This window comes from Monopterus albus, unplaced genomic scaffold (assembly GCF_001952655.1).
Source record: "Monopterus albus unplaced genomic scaffold, M_albus_1.0 scaffold211.1, whole genome shotgun sequence".
NCBI lineage: Eukaryota > Metazoa > Chordata > Actinopteri > Synbranchiformes > Synbranchidae > Monopterus > Monopterus albus.
The window spans coordinates 565,264-587,061 of record NW_018128091.1 but is presented as its reverse complement, the minus strand read 5'-3'; the positions used below and the strand labels follow the sequence as shown (position 1 = coordinate 587,061).

Below are 21,798 nucleotides of genomic sequence, written 5' to 3'. Positions count from 1 at the left end.
GTAAAGACATCTCACTCCAAGACTCGGACATGGTCATCGTTTCCATGAACAATAGTGTTTATTGTGAAATGTTTGGTATTTGCAAAATCTTTGTGAATCTTTTGCTTTTGTTGTGAAACTTTGTGCCCTTGCCTTGCACAAGTGACAAAAGATAAGATCAGTCGCACTCTGCAGTGAAGGCAGATGGTCGAAGCAGCTATTCCGGCAGCAGGTCATCTCCCAGCTCTTCATCTGCAAAATCATCTTCCTCCACACGCTTCTTGACCCCTGTCTTTGGTCTCTCCATTTGAGGCCCCAGTGGGTCGACATAAGACGCGTCTACACATGAGAGGAACAATAGGAGATGTGAAACTAGATTTACCTTTTAAGCTTGATTTCAAATACATAAATGTTAACCGAGTACTGTAGTGTACTGTACTGTCTTTCACATCCTACCCATAATTAATAACCCACAAAAAAAAGGGAGGACACAAGAGCTACTAGGACTGCCTTATGTCCCACCATGACCTCCATGACAAAAGATGACGTACACTCATAGTAAATGCAAAATAAACCTTACCCTATTAATATGCAACTGTATGCAGCAGGGCAAATCAAAACCCCATCAGTCCATCTACTCCATATTGGACTTCTATGGGGTTTAAGCATCATGTTTCTGTTGTGTTGTTCTAACATGCTAACAATTTGTAACTGTCAGCTTGAAGTATAAAAGGGGTTACAGCAATTTCAAGGAACATTAAAAGTCCACTGGTGTCCTTGCTGTGTGAAAATCTACACACTAAGAAGCAACTTTGTGTGTTGTTGGCACCAAGACAATCAGATTCTCTCTGAAAACTGGTCAAATAATTTAAATAATTTAATTGTCTGCTGTATGTAAGAACACACACTGATGACTGAAGGACAGTCTAGAGCACAAAAGGTTCAAAGATGAGCAAAAAAGCTTGTGACGTTAATAAACTACAGGGGTGTTTAGAGAGAAAATATTCTTCACCTAGTTCTTTTGGGCTGCTGCCGTCATAGGGCTCACTGGAAGGAGGAAGTGACCTCATCCTGGCACTCAGCCGCTCTCCTTTAGTGCTGCTGCTGCTGCTGCTGCGGCCGCTGTCTGCACAAAGCACGCACACTGAAATTTAGCAAATGCACTGGAATATGAGTGATTTAAAGGAAAACACAGAATCTGTTGTTGGCTCTGGTGACGACTAACATCAGGGCGTCTGTGACTGTAGTGTGTGTGTTTGAATATAAATGACGTGCAGAACTTTCCCAGTGTATGAACCCATTTTAAAATGAATGCTGATAACTAGGTCACGCAATCATTCAGCAGCAGATTATTTCTCCCCATTTACCAGCTGAGCAACACTATATGCCAAACATTTATATCCATTACACCAGAGAGAATCATTACTTAACCTAACTTGCATGTCTGTCCTCCAGGTACATTTACATGCATTTCCAAACATTTTAGGATAGTTCATATTACTGCTGTTATTGTGTATGACAACGTCCAATATGGTGCAAGAAACTCCACAACTATTGGCATCCTTAACAAGTTCATTTGAACTAAAACTCAACAATGAATGGTCAGACTCAAACTGAGCTGCTTTATGCTTTATAACATGGTGGAGATGTGAGATCTTTATCTCACGCTGACAGCATGTTATGAAATGCACATGTATGAGAGGGTGTGTGTACTGTATGTCTGTTAAGGCAATGAGATGCCTTAGCACACAGGTTCCCGAGCTTATTTTGCCTGACGTACAGCATCGCAGGTCGAGGTCCAAACATGTCAATTTAAACTTTTAACATATTTCAATATGTAAAAGATGGTATTGTTACAACAAGTTTTTTCCAAACAAAATGCTGGCTGTATCCAAATTCACTCCCAATTATTATATAGCACTCTTCACAAAATGAAATAAATACAACATGTGTGTGTTTGTTTAAGGTTCAGATGACTCAGGCTGACAAAGCGCTCTGAAGAGTGAACAGACATGACTACAGACGGCAGTAGCCAACACATATGGCTGCCAGGTAGCCTTGGAAACTGACGAGGGCAACGGCAGAAAAACAGGAAGGAGAGGGCAGCTCGGTGTTTCACCTTCACTCACAGTCCCACATATTTCACATGAGACTTCACAAACTGCTGGCAAAATGAAATGTACTGGAAAATACTTTCCCCCCATTCCTTTTCTTTTCTTGAACAATCTCAGTGGCCTTTGTTTTATAACATACAACTGGAGGACAGAAAAGAGAGGTGACATGACAGAATGGACTTAAAACTAATCTGGTTTCCACAATTAAAGGTAAATTGAGTAGGTTTTATACAGCACCAGAGCAAGAACGCAAATAATATTTCAGCAAGGTCTTGACAGAGATGTGGATCAGTGTGGATGGATCAACTTCCTGATTTTGCAACTCACTTTGTGCCTCAAACCTATTTGGAAAAACACTAGGAAGGTCACAGGAGGCTAAAAACATTAAATTTATAGGCAAGGAGCACTGACTAACAGCTGCTTCAATCTAAACATACTGTACAGCATTTACAAGACACATTTGGTTACATCCTTCAAAAAGTCACTGTGGGTGCAACTATAACCTATATGAGTGTGAACAGGAAGAATAACAGCACAAAAGTTGTGATTAAAAAAACAGAACTGAAAAAAAAATGTAGAGGGAATTGGAAGAGCCGCATATTTTCACCCTCTTTGCCAAATTCACATCAAAAAATGACCCAGGTTTGGATGCATGAGATAAAAAACCCTTTGCCTCAACAGTCTGTGACTTGAGAGCTGCAAATCTGCACACTCACAGTGTGCTGCCCTGCAAATATGCAGACATTACAGAAAAGATGGAAAACTCTCAGGTGCCTACGGGATTTTCTCAGATATCTGAAAGAGGTCTGGGTGATTGTTCTCTCTCGTCTGTGAGAGCAGCCAGTGCAAACACAGTCTAACATCACAGCAGCCTGTCAGAAGATTTCTGGACTAGGTTCAGGTGTTTTGACCACAACATACAAATCAAGAATCAACTCCAGAGGAGTTATTCATAAGAACCTAATTAAAATGGAGACGACTCTTCTTATAGAACCAAACAACAGTACAATCAAATGTGGACTATTAAATATCAGATCTCTCTCATCTAAATCTCTCGTTAGTGAATGATTTGATAAGTGAACGTCACATTGACTTATTGTGTCTTACTGAAACATGGTTACAGCAGGAAGAATATGTCAGCCTAAATGAATCCACTCCACCTGGTCACAGTAAATGTCACAGCCCGAGGTGGAGGTGTGGCAGCGATCTTTGACTCAAGCCTATTAATCAACTCTAGACCTAAACATAGTTATAACTCATTTGAAAGTCTCACTCTGAGTCTCTCACACCCAAACTGGAAAACTCAAAAGCCTGTTCTGTTTGTTATTGTATACCGTCCACCTGCTCCTTATTCAGAGTTTTTAAGTGAATTCTCTTTGATTGTTGTGTCTTGTTGCTTTTCTTCTTTTGTCTCTCCTCTATCCACTCACCCCAACCGGTCGAGGCAGAAGGCCGCCCACCAAGAGCCGGGGTCTGTCGGAGGTTTCTTCCAATAAAGGGAGTTTTTCCTCCCCACTGTTGCAAAGTGCTGCTCAAGGGGGATTAGTTGGGTTTTCCACCATAATAATAGTGATAATACTTTGTACATTACTTTGTAAAGTGTCCTGAGATCACTTTTGGTGTGATTTGACACTATACAAATACATTTGAATTTGAACATTATATTTGGGTTTCCCAACTATGCCTATGGAAAAAGTCACTCACTTGGTGCTGTGTCACTGGCAATGCTTCAGTCAGATGGTTTTAAGCAGTAAAAATGATTAATATTAATTTTTTCACACAGTAGGGAAAAAGCCAGAAAAGAAAACTTTTTCTTCACTGGGTTTCTCTACTGGAATCTGGTCCCTTAAAGGGAAAACCCACCCAGTTCAGTATTTATTTTTTTAAAGTCACCGGTCACTAAGATGGTTTGGTAGCATCCCAAAATTGTTTGTTTCATTGCATTTGTGTTTATATTTTCAACGTCAATTCCAAAAAAAGAAAATCCTAGAGTTTCTGCAAAATCACAGTGGGGACAGTAAGATGTGTCAGTAAGAAGGAGTAGGACAAAAAGAAAAGAACTGATTCAACATGAGATCTTATTTTCAAAGACTCAGTAAAGAGAAGACACGGTTTTATTATTGAGCAGTTTGTTAATCTGCAGATTTGACATCTCTCTGGATGACAACTGAGAAATGACTAATAGTGAGATCTCTTTGTAAAAAGTATCTTATGAACAAATGGCTAGCAGTGCCATCTTCTGAGCCTGCACGTTTCTCTTACTAGTTTTCAAAACACAGCCTCTCCCTGAAACTCACAGTGGACCAAGCTGTTTAGACTCAGATTGAGTTACTGGGCAGCGAAGAGGAAGCAGAGTAAGAATACAGATGATGACAGAGGACCCAGACAAACAGACAAAAATAAACATTACAGAGTAGAACTGAAAAGAGCACAGACAGACAGAGAAGTAATATTTCTGCTATGTGCAATGACAGCTTCTGAAAACATCTTTTGGTATTTGATAACATCCCCCTGCTCACCTGCTTTGACATCCTCTGATATGCCTTAAGAAAGTGAGAAGAGTCATCAAAAATTGTCATAATTAATACTCAGTGGTACAAAAAAAAAAAGAAATCAAACATGTGAGACCGTGTTGAAAAACGTCCCGTAACCATTTGTTTTAACTGACCCAGTTACAGCACTGGCATTACAAAACTACTGGTCAAAAGCACTAATTTATGGTCATCTAATCTAATTTATGATGACACAGGGGAATAATGGAAGGCTTAGAAGGGTGGAGCAGCAGACACATCAGCAGGTACCTGATCAATGTATCTAGCTACATCATAGGACACTACAGACATTCAGCTGTATAGCAGAGCAAAGCTGGGCCTCATTACACTTGTTGGCAACTCCTGAGTTTGTCTGGATCGCATCTGAAATTTGTCAATGAGCCAGGCAGCCAGCTTTCCAGTGTTGAAGCCAATCTAGAGTGTGTATTTGTTGTGGATCTGTAGTGAAGGAGTAATAAAACTGTGGACGTTTGTCTTCTGTGGCATCAGCTGTGACCTGAAGCTCAGTGTCGGCAGGCCTCCTAAAAAGTCTTGGCTACACTGTCACTGTCACTCCACTTTAACCCTCATGCATCAAAACTGGCTGGACGTATTGGAAAATAATTCCGTAGGAGTTGGCTTTTACAGTTTTAGGAGTAGAGGAGGAGTCAGGTGAGGAAAATTTAGAATGAGAATACACGTGTCTTTTCTGTGCTGTGCATTTAAATCATAAAGGTCTATTACGCTAAAGCTAACATGCACTAGCAGCAAAACGATTTGTCTGCATCACATTGAAAAATTTGTGCTACCATTTCCCCAATGTACACTAGTCGCTGTCCAGAGAGCTACAATGTATTTTTAAAATCCCATTAAATATTTAAACTTTTAAGTCCTACCCAAACGTTTAATAAACTTTCAAAAAGGATGCTTAACAACATGATTGCTCTGAAACTGCTTCTGTAAGGTCCTGCGATATGTAAAATTCAAGGAAAGGATGCAGGGAATCAGTCGATCCAGTCAGACTGTCAATTTGTACCATGAAAATACATTTGGCCTGGCCAGGGCTGCTGTGGGATCGCAGGCTGGATTTGGATGTGTGGCTGTATCTTCCTAACAGTTCCTCTTATGGAATTAAAATGACACATGCTGCTGACCTGATTAGGTCTCATACATCCCTTTTTATTTGCTCATGATTTTATATTGACTTATACAATTGTGTGTTATGTAAATAATGGGTCTGTTAAGACGAGAGCTGCTGGAAAAAATGTCATTGTGCTATGCATAATGACAAAGATTCTTGACTTGACTTGGTAACAATACAACTAAAGGCTTTACTCCAGGCTCTGTGTAGTGTACTGAGGTATACCCATGATGCTGGCTTTCTTAGGAGAGGTGACAACAGGTGTGGAGACATCTAATGACCAGCAGCATGTGAACAGCAGATAGAAAAGAGAGGAAAGTGGTGATGTACATGATCAAAACAGACTTAGAATGAGGGTGGGCTAACTAAACAGTACTGAATATATACAGTAGGCCTACTGATGCTGGAAACAGAAACCTACACATTCTTACAATCCATGTAGTCATGCTCATGGTTGATGGCTGCTGGAGTTTCTGGATAAACAGTTAAGTGTTACTAAACGGTAAATGTTATGTTCACGGTGTCTGCACACTTTTCCATATATGTTTCTTTAATGTGAAGATTCAGGTTTGTGCTGTTAAAAGTGTAAATGCATGTATGAAGACAGGTACACAATACAGCAGGAGCCCTGTATGTTGTGGTGACTAGTGACTCACCGGCACTCCCTGCGCTGCCCTCTCTGCCTTCTCTCCGACCTCTGGCACTGCCTTCCCGCCCCGACTTCACCCTCTGGTGGAAGAGAGAGAGCAACGAGGGGAGTTGATGAAGACGAGGGCATAAATAATTCTAAACAGAACTATGAGCGGGGTTTTAATTAATTAATTCAACTGTCTTTGCTATGTACAGATCTAAAATCAGAATAGGTTTCTAATGTGCACTCCACATAATGTGCTTTTTCCCCTCTTTATTCATCTCTCCTACTGTGTCTCATAAAGTTTAAATAAACTACATAAACTGATAAACTAATTCTGTATTTAAAAAACTAAGCAGAGACATTTAAATAAATACTCAAGTGGAATTTGATACTTAAATTAAATTAAATAGCACATGTAAACAGGTCTTACAGTTCCAGTTTGTGTTGAGAAGAGGGGCTGTGGGGGAGCCCTCTACTGCAAGAGGTCAGGGCATATGAACAGCACAGAGGTAGCCTACTATACATATATATTACTATATATATGCATTACTATATTAATTAAAAAACACAATTATGAAAGCCCAGCCCCCCAACCCCCACGTGAGCTGCCCCCCCAGATTGAATCCGATTCTGTGGGAAACACTGCAAATGTATGAGAACTGCCATGGAAAACTACTGTAAGAGCATAAACAAAGCATCAGACAGGGCAGTAATTTAATCTTCTTCACTGATTAGTTTTTAATCATTCTCTCAGTCATCTCTTCTTATACTACACAGTTTTATTAGTGGGATCAGTTTTTCCACTGTTGTTCAGTTCGGAGAATTTGGGATTAATGATTCAACCCTCTAGCTCAGTCTACGTCTCCGGTCCAACAGCGACTCTGGGCTGATTTAAGAGCAGCTGGCTGTAATGTGAAGAAGTCATCCTCCTCATCTTGTTTAGGTTCAGATACCTCCACAGGACCAAGGCTCACCGAGATGTTTCAGGTGACACTACACAACCCAAACAACTGTATGCAGCATCAGATCTTTAATTCTCCAAAACTAAAGAGGAAAACAGCTCCTCCATGCATTTGTGGAGCTGCAGTGACAAAATGACACGTTTGCCCTCTGTAGGTCTTACAGTAAAAGTAGGCCAACCTTGCAGCAGGTAAGCTACACCTGTGGCACTGATTAAAGGAAAAGACGGTTAATGAAAGCTCCTGAAAGGTCTAATGCATGACTGCAAAATAAGCAGATCACTTATGAGGCCGCAAAATGTTAATATTATTCAGATGTATTACCTCATTTGAATGTTATATCATAAAAGGTTACTTTGTGTACAAGTATCTGAAGTCAACATACTAGACGTGTTTCAAGTTATGCATTAAACGCTGTTAATCACTGAGATTCCTGCCAATTCCTCCTCTTTAGTTTTTTTCCTAACAAAATTCACAGCTGTAAAATAAATAGCTTCCTGTGTGCCACATTTTCCAAAGCAAGTGATGACAACTGTAAAAGCTGCCATAGACTGCCCACAGGGAGGAGAAAAACTATCAGGCTGTAAGAGCTGGTGAGCAGAACACATCATTTATTCACACAAAAGTATATAAACTGCTGTTTTAAAGAAAACTGTAAAGGTGTGACAGCCAGGAAACATATACCTGTTCTCTGATCTCCTTCAGCTTCTCCACCTTCTTCAGCTTGGTAGCATATTCTTGGACTTCTTTCAATCCTATGTCTGTGCAAAGCCTCACCAAGAAACGCAGACCTGGACACAAACACATACAGATGTTTTATTTTCTTCAAACTCTGATCAATGGATGTATTTTCTGAGAGTAAAACTGTATAACAAACATACATTCCACATTTTCAGGAAATTTGCAGTGGATGTCTTTATATGTTTCCAGAGCTTTCTGGTAGTTTCCTGTAAAGAAAAAAAGAAACAGATCTTTGTTTAACCCTAGGTCAGTGGTTCTGAAACTGCTAAGTTAAATAGCGAATCCTTTTTCCAACGCTTGCCTCCTCAAAATTAGCGAAACAAACATAACTTCACTACACAATTTCTCTGCTTATATGATCTGATTTTCTGTATCAGACAGGCAGAGAAAAGGCAGTTACAGCAAGTAACTGCCATGTTATACAATGGCACAAACAAGAACAGAAGCCATTCTCACCGCTTCTTCTGTAACAGCTTGCCACCATTAGCTGCCACTTCACCTGAGTTGGTCTGAGACAGAGCAGACAGACATTCACTCAATAAGAACAAAAACCACACGCTTTTTAAAAAGGAGATTGCTAAAAACCATACCTGAAATCAGGTGGAAACTAAACAAAATCATCTGTCCTTGTTGTTCAAGGGAAAAATAAAAACAGCTACATGGTTGATTAGAAAAGACTACAGCAATTGCAACAAGAAGAAATAAGACACAAATCACTTTTTTGTCAGAAAAGTCCAGACAACATAATTAGATATTTATCAAAATAACAGAACAACCCTTGGGACTTCTTTCTCTACTTTCAGCTGTTCCCATTAGGAGTCGCCACAGCGAATCATCTGTTTCCACCTAACTATCTTCGGCATCCTCTACTCTCACCCCAGTTAACTTCATGTCCTCTTGTAGCACATCCATATATCTCCTCTTTGACCTTCCTCGTGACCTCTTGCCTGGCAGCTCCATCTCCAACATCCTTCTACCAATATAACCACTATCCCTCCTCTGCACATGTCCAAACCATCTCAATCTGGCCTCTCTGACCTTGTCCCCAAAACAGCTGACCTGAGCTGTCCTTCTGATGTGCTCATTCCTAATCCTGTCCATCCTGGTCACTCCTAAAGAGAACCTCAACATCCTCATCTCTGCTACCTCCATCTCTGCCTCTTGTCTTTTCCTCACTGCTACAGTCTCTAACCCATACAGCATAGCTGGTCTCACTACTGTCTTGTACACCTTTCCTTTGATTCTTGCTGACACTCTTCTGTCGCACAACACTCCTGACACCTTTCTCCACCCACTCCAACCCGCCTGCACTCGCCTCTTCACCTCTTTCCTACACTCCCCATCACACTGGACTGTTGACCCCAAATACTTAAACTCCTGCACCTTCTTGACCTCAGCCCCCTGTAACCTCACTGTTCCACTTCCCTCCCTCTCGTTCATACACATTTATTCTGTCTTACCACGACTGACTTTCATGCCTCTTCTTTCCAGAGCAGACCTCCACCATTCCAGGTGTTCCTCCACCTGCTCTCTGCTCTCACTACAGATCACAATGTCATCCGCAAACATCATTGTCCACGAAGATTCCTGTCTGACCTCATCTGTCAACCTGTCCATCACCATAGCAAACAAGAAGGGACTCAAAGCCGATCCTTGATGTAGCCCAACCTCCACCTTGAACTCCTCTGTCTGACCTACAGCACATCTCACTACTGTCATACTCCTCTCATACATATCCTGAACTACTCTGACGTACTTCTCTGCCACTCCTGACATCCTCATACAGTACCATAGCTCCTCTCTCGGCACTCTGTCGTACGCTTTCTCTAAATCCACAAAGACACAATGCAGCTCCTTCTGACCATCTCTATACTTCTCCATTAACATTCTCAGAGTAAAAACTGCATCAGTAGTGCTCTTTCTGGGCATGAAGCCATACTGCTGCTCACAGATATCCACTTCCTTTCTTAGCCTAGCTTCCACTGCTCTTTCCCATAGCTTCACTGTGTGGCTCATCAACTTTATACCTCTGTAGTTGCTACAACTCTGCACATCACCCTTGTTCTTAAAGATCGGCACTAGTACACTTCTCCTCCATTCCTCAGGCATCTTCTCACTCTCTAAAATCCTGTTGAACAAACTAGATAGAAACTCTAGCTTGCTCAACAGGATTTTAGAGAGTGAGAAGATGCCTGAGGAACGGAGGAAAAGTGTTGGGACTGTGTTGGAACCCTTGGGACTTCTTCTAAAGTACTATAACTAGCGTTCACTTACTGTATAAGTGTGGCTCTTTCAAAGTACTGAATGGCTTTCTCACAGAACTGTGTCTCGATGTAGTAAGCTCCAAGCCACTCAATCACATCAATGTTGGAAGGGAAGTACCTGAAGGACTGAACAGTAACACAACCCACTTATGGTTCAACAGTGCTGACATGTCAAATTTAACAAACATTTTGTTGTGCTCCTCGTACCTCAGAGTAGCACTGGAAAGCCTGGGACTTGTCCCCCTCACCATCATGTAGCTCTCCCAGTTTGGCAAGTACATGGGGGTCGGTGGGAGTCACACTGATGACCTGCATCAGCCACTTGATTGCCTGTTGGGGATCCTCCAGAAGCTCATAACTGAGACCAGTGTGTCAAGAACTGACAGCAGGTACACAGGTTTGAACCCTAAATAAATACCATCCCAGCAACATCTACTGAGGAATGATGATCAGTTAACCGCCCCCGAAAACAACAAATCACACATTTTATCAGTAGGATACAGGCTGGCCAGCTGGTACATGACTTGGGCACTGTCCCGCAGAATGGCATGGAGCTTCAGGAAGCAGTCCAGAGCCTCCTCCAGACGATTTAGTTGCTTATAGGCTAGACCTGGTGCAAACAGGAACCAAAACTGTCAATCAACTTATATACTTTGAATCCATAGCTCATCTGACATGGACCCTATCCAGATGTACTGTATTGGTATCAGGTTTCTTTGACACATCAAATCCTGAAAGTGCGCTTGACATACATTCACTGGACATTTTTCATGTCGACTGCTTTTCTAAACAGGTCATGAACCTATTTCTGATGGCTTAATTACACAGTAGGAAAACAGAACTCCAGATAGATTCTAGGCAACTAAAAATGACTGAGAGACTTTTGAAGATAGAAGCTTGAGCTCTGTCACTTCCTGAGACATTGACTCAACCTCAGACACTTCAGTGTTTAAACTTACCAGGCAGATAACCATGGCTCACGCATACCAAATTACTAAAATGATTTTGGATGAATGTGCTAATCTTATGGAAAGCTGTTAACTGAGTGATGTCAAGTGACTGTTGTGGAGATGTCATTAGTACGACTTTACAAGAGCCCTTTATGAGAAGAATTGTCTTCTCTACAGGACTTTTCTGCATGGCAGTCATGAATGGCTGATCCTTGTGTACTTTGTGTGTGTTTCCTGCACCACTGTTTTGTATCATGTACCCAGGTTATAGAGGGCCTCAGTGCAGGAGGAATCATTTCTTAGTGCTTCTTTGTAGAACTCTGCAGCCTTTTCATAGTCCTGTTTGACGAAGACTGTGTTGCCCTTGTTGATAAGCGCTGCTGGGTTGTAGCGATCAGCATTCATAGCGAGGTCAGCGTATCGCTTGGCTTGGTCATAGTCCTTCTCCTGTAACAGGTAAAGTATTAGAGGGTAGCCGTTAATTGTTGCCATGATTTAGCCAACTTTACAACAGGATGGTCAAGCTTCAAGTATCCTCCACAGCAAACAGTGTCTGATTTGAGAGCCTTTTGATTAGTTAATAAGATCTTACCAGGAAGTAGAGGAAAGAGAGGTTGGTGGCTGCAGCGCTCTTCACTCTGCTATCCTTCTTCTCAAATGTCTTCAAAGTTTCCATTGCCTGATAATACATTGTAAAAATCTGTCAAAACAACACTTTGCACTGGTTTTCTTCTAGTGTACTAGCATGTGATCAGAAATACCGTAAACTGAAATGAAAGCCATTTTACCCAGTATGCAACACACCTACAAACATAAAAACCACTTTTACTGTACACATTTTCAGTAAATATTCTTCATACTGTATAAGCAAATACTAGAATACTTTATATCAAATATGTAGTTCAATGTACATTTTATTAAACTATAGTTTATAAAGTAAACCAGTAAAGGAAGCAAAGCACATTAAATCCAGATTAGAATTTTTACCACAACATGACGTTTTTCAAATATGCCACTAAAAGTCCCTTATATATTGAGGATATTCTCCAGCATCACTAAAAGGTTAGCACTGACAGTGCACCAGCTAGGCTACAGCTACAAGTTATACCACTACCATCTGTAAACAGTGTAAAAGCACCACATACATGCATTAGATGTTAAACCTGTGAGTTACTATTACTGATCTTTTACTTTTAAGAGGTCACATGAAAAGTCTGATTTGAACTTTTGATTTTAAACTTCGAGATCGGCATGTTCTCAAATATGTAATCTACTACAAAGTGGCAAATATTCGCAAGCTTGGGTCTGGGTGTTGCATTAACCTAACATAATTGCCACTTAGGCAAGTCACCAAACATTATTTTGATGTCTTATAAAGCTCTGAATCTCAGTGTGGAGGTAAAACATCAAGAGTGGTAGGTGAAGTTTGTAGTTCTACTCTGCTCCTGTTGTGTCCACTACCTGCCACAGACCACAGAAGTGACACCTCAAACTGGGTGTTATTGTCCTTAATGCTGCTCAGACAAACACACTCACCTGGTTAAAGTCCTTCTGTCTGATGTAGGTGATAGCTTTGTTTATCTCTAGATCATTGGCAAGCTCCACATACTGAGAACTTTTCACCATGTCCACACACCTGGGGGAGGCATACATGCACGGTACAACACTTTATGTATCATATCACATATCATTTGATGCTCATGTGTAAGTACTGATTTAATCTAACTGCTGTCCAGGCTACATTTTAATTTTGTTTGCAAACAATACACCTGAGTGTCAAGACATACGTTTAACTGTGTATAATAAGGTTCTGATCCAATTGATACATTTCCAGAGGAACGACCAGCTACTGGTGGCTGTACTCACTTACAAAAAACCAGCTATAGGAATAACATCCTGTTAAATGGTATTGAAATTTACTGTTAGTTTTAATGATCTCATCTCATCTCATGTTCTATACCGCTTAGCCCCGAACGGGGTCACAGGGGGGCTGAGTTTTAATGATAATCATTTTTATTGGTCAAGTATGTTACACACACAAGGAATTTGCCTCCGGTACAGAACAGTGGAAGCCATCTGTGGAGCCAACACACACACACACACACACACACACACACAGTGATGGTGGTGCTGTCCCTGCAAGGTGCTGCTCTGGCCATCAGGAGCAACTTGTGGACTGGGGAGAATTGAAATCGAACCACTCTACCTCCAGAGCCACAGTTACATGCGTGTGAAAATCAGGAAAGGGAGAAGATTCACTTCACCCTCATATACAATTACTACAGTAGCAAGACACTCCTTATGCTGCCCAGTCAAAAACATACAATCTAATTATTCTCATTTCTGGCTCATCTCAGTAGCATTTTTCCCCAAACGTTTCATCTGACAAACTAATCTGCTATCTCTCTGGGCTTGCAATTGTGCAGAAACAGTGATCTACCGTTATTCATTTTTTCATATTTGCCTTTAGAAGCACATAACTGACCAGGAAATCCACAACAATTTTAAATCTGATTAAACGGACCTGCACCAAGGGAAAACACTAAAGACATCCAGTAACATCCTGCCAGTTTCTCTCTCTAATAACACCCACATAAAAATCAGGTTTTAGTAATTCTGAGTCAAAGGACTACACAGAGCTGTACACTGAATGCCCTCTGGTGTTAAGATTTGAATATGAACAACAGTAACAAACCAGTCAAATCCAGCTGCAAAAGAAGTCTCAATAGCAGGAGCGATGAGCTTGGCTGCGGTCATGATGTACTTCTCAGCCAGGACTTTTCTATGTACAGTATACACAGAAAGAGCAGGAAATGAATGGTACAAAACCACATATTACAACTTCATAGGGGGGAAATGGTGCACTGACAGCTGGGTAGGGCTGTACCCAAATAGGGAGTGTGTCAGTCGACTGTCAGTCAGCTCTTCATTCTCTCTCTTATACAGCCTAGACTGTCCCAAAAAAATAAATAAATCAATGTCAGACTGCCATATAAATTTGTCAGGATAATCAGACAGGCAGCAAACTTGTATTTCTGTTGAAACTATGCTATTATAGGCTATTTTACTGTGCGTTTGATGTATGTGTGCCAGCTTGCACTGAGAACATAACTTTTATTTATAATTCTTCAGCGAAATGTTTTCCCCGTGTAACTTTGTTAGCTTCCCAGTTCTGTTTGGATGGATGCACGTCACAGAAACAGTTGATAAATGGCTGTTTGTTATACTTTAACAGAGATGAATAAACTGGACTCACATAACATTAGGCTACTCGAAACCAGCCACATCGTCACAATCGTTGGTCTTTTCTCTTGTAAAAGGAGACCACAATGTTTAAAAAAAACTTCTAATAACGTATAAATATCACCGTTATGTGATCTGTCCTAGCGGGCTTTGTTATCCTTTTCTGCTTGTTCTGCATTTTGCTAAATAGATCCGAACTTAATGTACATCCATGCATTGGACAATCTCCCCCACCCCGACCGCAAGGAGAAGTATTGAGCAAATTTCTGCCTGGCACACCAAAATGAGAAGAAGAAGATAAACTACCTACTGGGGCTACCTTCTACTGGAATGCACAGTGGCTGACAAAAAGTAAAATGTAGTAAGATAAAAACAAAGGCTCAACTAGAAGAGTCTCAGTTGACTGACACGGCTCAACTAATGACTCGGCTATTAGGGGGCAGCCCTATAGCTGGGTTCTGTAAAACTGTCTATACTCTCAACGACAAAGTGGTCACATAATGGTCCTCAAAAAATAAATAAATAAAAGCATTCACTGCCATCACAAATATGCTCTAAGGGAAGTGACACCATTTCATCATTTCATACTTTGTCCTTGAGAATATAAATCAACAGTATGATTTGGAATAGAAATGCAGTGGTCCTGGTGTTTTGTAAGGAGGAGAAAATCTCAGTGCTTTAGAATAGAAGGTGACATGTCTGCAATTTGACAAGACAAAGACAGTGATCATATTTTGTTGAAGGAAGTGCACTTGTGTAGTATGAGATGTTTCTTACAGGTCTCTCTCCATCTGATGAAGCTTGTCATTCTTAATGGCCTCGATGACCATATTTGAGCCGGCGTCATCCTGAAAGAGTGAGCAGGACAAATGTCCGTGCAAATTCTCAGTCATCCAGGTCATAGTATACTGAAAAAAACTTAGCAGAAGGCGTATGAACATAGTTTTAGGTAGAAGACGTTTCACCTCTTCTTAATTGCATACACCACATCACTCTGTCGTTAGAGGACATGGTTGGCTGTCAAAGGACTGATAAACCACCCAGTGGGATAAATACCTCCTACTCACCACCAGTCAGACAGAACTGATGAAGCCTCTTGGATGAGAGCTCAAACATCTTCTACCTAAAACTACGTCCAGACGCCTTCTTCTAAGTTTTTTGAGCAAGACAAAGTTCCAATGTGAAGTTGGATGACAAAAACAGGAATTGCCCTGCCATCATCAATACAGAATGTGGTTATTTAAGTAACATTCTGCATCATTTTCAGCAAATTAGCAACTATGCTGGAGTACATGTGATAACCTGGAGGTAAACCATATCCTTTCTTTCTTAAATTGCAAAAGGATATGCCACTGACAAAGACTGTTGTACAATGTATCTTGGAAACACTGAAATGATTATACAGTGATGACGTGGATACCCAGCTAAAATACATCATGCAGCAAGACAAAACCTATAAGGGGAATTGGTGTAAAACAGACCCTCTAGAAAGAGAACTATAACTTTATAGTTTTAAAAATGTAGCCACTAGATCCCAAATATTAACTGCTAAAAGTTGAATGAAAAATCAGCAGCAGCACTTTCAGTCTCATGGGCTACTTATTGCGAACTGGCAGAGCATTATATTGGGTCCATTTATATCTAGAAAATGAAGGAAAGGCAAGTTCGAGTTCAATCTGTTTGGCTAAAAAAATAAGAGCAACAAAAAGGTTAGCATGGGTCTTCACACTTCTGCTTCACCACCCTCATGCATCCCACTACATGTGCAAACCACAAAAAAAAGACATCACAGCAATGTTTGACTGAAAAAGGTTTTTTGATCAGTGCAGACTAGGAATGCCCAACATTTGACATCTTGCACCAAAAATAAAGATGGTCATTTAAACATGTATACACACAGAGAAATGGCAGATGCTTATTAGATGCTCTAAGTTTATGAGAGTACATATACAGTAACTCACATTAGATGGGATGTACTTCTCTTCATCACTGATGCCCAAAGGGACTGAGATGAGCTTTTGAAAGGCCTTCTTCATCCTTTCCTTATCACCGATGGCATAGTAGCACAGGGTGAGGTTGTAGCCTGTCTTGATGTTGGGGCTCTCACTCATGATGTGTTCGTAAGACATTATGGCGTCCGAATATTGGCCCGTGCAGACGAAAACCATACCGATATTCTGCACAATTTTGATCCTCATTTCCTTGTGAGCGTTGGAGATCTGATCCAATGCCATTCGGTAGAACTTGATGGCTTTTGGGTAGTTTTTCAGTTTGAAGTAGATGTTGGCCATGTTGACTTTCAGATGGCCTGGAACAGCAGCAGCACATGCAGTGCAACATATAAAATACATAATACAGCATAACAAAGTCAATGTATCAAGTACAATTCATGTGGCAGTGAACTGGGACTACTTCAAGCACTGGTGGAGACACAAGAATACACTGACACAAAAAATGCTACCAAACATCCTTTGTCCAAAAGGCTACATGGCCAAAGCCTCTGTTCCAGTCATGTTTATATATAAAGCTACAGTAGGTTGTCTTTATTCACCAAGTTAAAATTAAATGCTTGCTAGTTACCAATCGTTCCTATCGATGTGCTGCACTTTACAAGATTATATTTGCTGTAGCATACTTCTCTCTGCTCACCTGCATTATTGAACATCTTGTTGTTTACAATGACCTGGTAGGTATTCAGGGCCTCTGGGTACATTTCATTGTTCGCATACTGGTTGGCAAGGTTGAGCAAAACCTGGTAATGACAAAAACTTTCAGTATTTCTAAATCAAATAATAAAAAAGACAAGCACTGATATCAAGAAATATTTCACACTGAAAATGATTTATTTGTCTCCTGTTAGATGTGTCTATATAGCTGAGTGGTAAAGTCCACACCCAAAATCAAACATGTTCCCTGCTAGCAGAGGATCAGATCCTACCAGATATCCGGTACTGTACTGTCCTCCTATAACATGTGAAGTACTAGAATAAACCCTGCTCTCGCTAAGGTGCATTAAGCCAACACACTCTGAAAAATATGGGAAGTAGATGAAAAAGGATGGCTGGCTGGCTGAGGTGCCCCCCTTAAAAAAAAAAAAAAGAAGAAAACACCAGCAGCCATTTTCTTTGAAAACTTAATAAAAGGCAGGCTTTAATTGTGGGTTTTCCAAAGTGGTACTTGAGCTTCTTAGGCACACCATGTCACTTCGTTTCCAAACACTAAACCACATTGACATATAGCAGCCTTACTTACCGAGTAGGTGAGGTCTAAATTGATGTTGTCCGCATTGCCAGACTGTTCCCTCTGTCTCACCAGTGCTCTCTCTTTCCTCCCTGCCTCTTTGGCTTTTTCAAGAGCCTGCACAAATGCATCACAAATGAACAATGCTACAAGTCAGTATAATATGTCCTTGGCTTATGCTGTAAAGGTTGTTCATCTGCCAACACAGGCAAGGCACTTCTAGGGACCATTTGATTTTAAGGATTTTTTTAATGCTTCAAGTGTAATGGATATTCTGTTGTATTTCACAAAGAATTACAAATTCAGTCTCTTCTAATAATTTTCCAAATCAGTCAATTATCCCACATTTATCCTATTAAAAATGAGCACTCGGTGAGCGCATGTGCTTCTGCCAGGAAAAAAAACAAGGCATCTGGAACAACACAAAATGTGTCCTATAATCCTTGATCTGGATCATCTTTTAGGGTATTATAAGCAGTTATACTGTGTATTGTACCTGAACATTTCAGGGTTCCATCTTTGTTTAAATTAAGGCAGAAAATAAGCGTTTAATGGGGATTTCTATGTTAACTTTAAAAGGACGTCAGATCAGGAATCCAGATCTGATCCGGATGAAATCTGGTCTGGTGATAGACATTGCCACCCTACATATGTGTGTCACATTTCAAATAATTTTGCTAATGTTTAATGGAGATATTGGTTTTTAACATTTTGCCCCATGTTAAAAATGGGATTTTTGATTTTTTATTTTTTTATTTATTTGTGTGACCTTGACCTCTGACAATTTTCAGCCAAAATCTAATCACTTCTAGGATTGCTCCCCACCAATGTCTGTACTAAGTATGCTGATGATCCCTCCAGCAATTTGTCTGTAATCCTGCTGACCAACAAACACACGCACATATGCGCGCACGGAACTAAAAACATAACCTCCTTGGCAGGGGTTTAAAAAAATAAAATAAAAAATAAAAAAACAACTCAGAATGGTGATCAACTTTAGGTATTTTGCCAAACAACCTTTTTCTGGGTTTAACAAAGTCAATAAAAAGCTTTATTACAGGGTTGAATTTGGTAGAAAAAACAAGGGGCCTCAGACTATATACTTTAACCTGATACTCACTCCAGTGTGCTGGAGTAAAGAAGTAGCAGACCAAAAATTAAAACACTGTTTACTACATCACTTGGAGGCCCTTCTCTCAAAATCCCAACAGCCACTATGACTAAACAGTATGTCAAACAAATGACAGAGTCTGACCAGTTGCAAGGCTCCAGTGCTCTGTGCCATGCAGCTCTCTTCTATCAGGTGGTTCACTTTCCTCTCCAGGATCTTGATCTTCTCCTCAGGCCTGCAAGATCACAAACAATGTATTAAAATGTGTGATAATTTTCCCTGACAGTACAACAATTTCCCTACCTACTGCCCAGAACAGGGCTGTTTAGAGACATTTTGGTTACAACTACATGTTAGAAGAGTAACAAAACCTTCGCTTCCTGTCTGACTGGATTAATCAGGTTACAACTATAAACTATGGCACAGTCTATTTTATGTATGTATTTATTATTTATTCCACACTGAAATGTAAATGTATACATTCGCTTTCAAATATTTATACTTAAAATTACAAGCTTAACGGCTTCAATACAACAGCTATTAACGTCCTTTCTTCCCATTGCACACTGTTAAGAGGAAATACTGAGTTTGGCTGATGTCCAGATCATATTCAAATAAACACTGAAGAAGATAAAACAGTCTTAAAAGTTACAACTCACGTGTCCTCATTCTTTGCTTCAAGTGGAGGAGCAGGGCCTCTGGACTGGCCCAGAGGGTCAAAGGTTGAGCCTTCAAAACACAAAGTAAAAAATGTTTAGACAGCTACTATAATCTGTCCTTCTGTATAACAGAAAGAGGATAACTACTCTGAGTGCTTACATTGTCTCTCTACACCAACTATGTCTATAACTTTCACAACGTTTGTGTAAACATTGTGTTATTTACTTTTTCCTTAGTAAGGTATGTTTCTGAGAGTACCATGGACAAGCCCTTCTGAGGGCTTTTGCTCTTTTCCCTCACATTTTCCCTCTGTGTTTATAACAAAAGTTAATAGTATTTTGCATGTGTAAATAAATGGGGGAAAATGCTGATACAATAAGAATGAGCAGTCACAGGGTGACAAGACAAACCCTCATCACATGGTATTCAAAATCCAGATCATCCAGAGAGATTGGTTCACTAAAATAGCTGTGATAGACCATGCATGTCTATGTCTTCCTTAAACTCACCACGAGTCAGGGAGGATGTGTAACCTGCTGCTCTGACAGCGGTCATTGGTCGGGCTGTCCCATCCTGTTACATTTAGCAGCAAAAACCAAAACAAACAATGTAAATACGGGGTTGGCTTGTCACTTATGCTTCCTTGCAATTATGCTCTTCACAAAAATATACTATAAATAAACTATAATTAATGTTAAGTAGTATATGAGGCTGTTATTGAGCTTTGATTAAAAAGGTTGTGAACAAACAAAGGTTTGTAAAACAACCACTAGAACCTACAACAAAACTTATACAAATCAACTTAAAATCACATATTAAATACATCAAGTATCTATGCATACTTACTGGTCAATCCCTCTCACCTGCATAGCTCCAGTCATGGATCTGCCCATTGAAGAGGCCATAGAGAACCGAGTCTTCATATAAGAACAAGACAGGTGAGAATAATTTAAGTATCTTTCCCTGACAACATAATTTAACATGCAAATATGAATTAAATGCATGTGCAGTGAAAAGAGTGTATATTTGATGTGCTCAACATCATTATTTGGTTACTGTGATTGTGTTTTGCCACTATGTGCTGTTTATCCTGTAATTTGATTTAATATAGATCACAATAAAAACTATCATCGCCTTCAATTGCACACAGTGATGTGATTTAATCTCGATAAGCAGCAAAGGTGCTTACAATACATTTTGTCTAATTCATGTCATTTTAAACAAAGAACTCATAGTTTAAAGAAGGTATGTGGGGACAAGAATGTCATTTTGATGTGCTGATTCCAAAAAAATAAGCTTTTTAGCTAGATTACAGCAGGTGCTGTAACCTCTCAAAAGTATGTATTAAGTTTAATTGTACTTACACCAAAGGAAGAAGCTATAGGCCTAGCTCCCATGGAAGTGCCAGGAAATTTAGCAGTCATCTGGAAAATGTAAAAACACGATGATAGTATTATTAAATAAGTGCACTTAACATTTGTGTCGTTGTCGCCCCCCACCCCCCAGTACACAGGCACACATGCACTAATGCTGCGTTCATGCATGTCGGCAGAATGGGGAGGATGGGAACGGTTCCCATAGAAACGACTCGGGAGCGTTCATACGGGAGTTCACTCGGCTGCTTGCTATTACATAACGACACAGATACTCACCGGGGGTCTTCGTCCATGACTTGACCTCACTGCTTGCTTGAAGCTCTCATCATTCTCCAACTCCTTCAAATTGGACACTTATTAGTCCTTATTCTTTGACGTTACATACCAATGCAATGCAAAAGTTACATTTGTACTCACACAAGCAAACATAATTGTTTTAAATGACGTGTTGACAGTTGCCACTTTTCTAGCTCGGAGTGCATTTAGTATTAATGTTAATTGTGTCACTATTAGCTGTGAACTTTGCGTTGAATGCAAGCGATAACACTAGCTTAGCTCAGGGATAGCTAGCGTTAATGCAGCACAGCTGCTAACTCACATCAGAGTCAAATGTTGGATTATAGTCGTTGTAACCCGAATAAAGGTCATCCTCCTCTACTGCCAGATGCACGTGCTCCATTTCTCCGTCTCCAGAGAAGTGGTGGCATGAAATGTTCACGAATATGGAAAACAAACAGTTCAGCGACGTGATAGCAGATACTTTGTTTAATCCCACAATCCAAATCAGCATGGCCGGGACTCTACTTTCCTATCTTCTGATTGGTTACTTGTGCGTCAATTGTCCAGTACCGTTAA

The 21,798-nt window shown here is 40.3% G+C and overlaps 1 protein-coding gene across 3 annotated transcripts; it reads right to left on the bottom strand.

The window, feature by feature from the left end:
* Positions 1–39: 39 nt before the first annotated feature.
* Positions 40–21,775, bottom strand: ift88 (intraflagellar transport 88 homolog). 3 transcript variants are annotated; one of them, XM_020618893.1, is made up of 26 exons: positions 21,542–21,775; positions 21,220–21,282; positions 20,932–20,991; positions 20,431–20,484; positions 20,077–20,140; positions 19,567–19,636; positions 19,052–19,142; positions 17,809–17,913; positions 17,206–17,308; positions 16,518–16,864; positions 15,334–15,404; positions 14,009–14,095; positions 12,850–12,949; positions 11,906–11,992; positions 11,574–11,760; positions 10,865–10,973; positions 10,571–10,721; positions 10,374–10,489; positions 8,556–8,608; positions 8,240–8,305; positions 8,043–8,149; positions 6,422–6,494; positions 5,991–6,038; positions 4,613–4,636; positions 992–1,105; positions 40–318 (listed from the first exon to the last, which is right to left on the bottom strand). In XM_020618893.1, the coding sequence occupies exons 1-26, from the start codon at positions 21,731–21,733 to the stop codon at positions 197–199; spliced, it is 2,664 nt and encodes an 887-aa protein (XP_020474549.1). In that variant the 5' UTR covers positions 21,734–21,775; the 3' UTR covers positions 40–196. The 3 variants fall into 3 exon arrangements, with proteins under 3 accessions (XP_020474549.1, XP_020474550.1, XP_020474551.1); XM_020618894.1 differs by lacking the exon at positions 5,991–6,038; XM_020618895.1 differs by lacking the exons at positions 4,613–4,636; positions 5,991–6,038.
* Between the last annotated feature and the right edge of the window lie 23 nt (positions 21,776–21,798).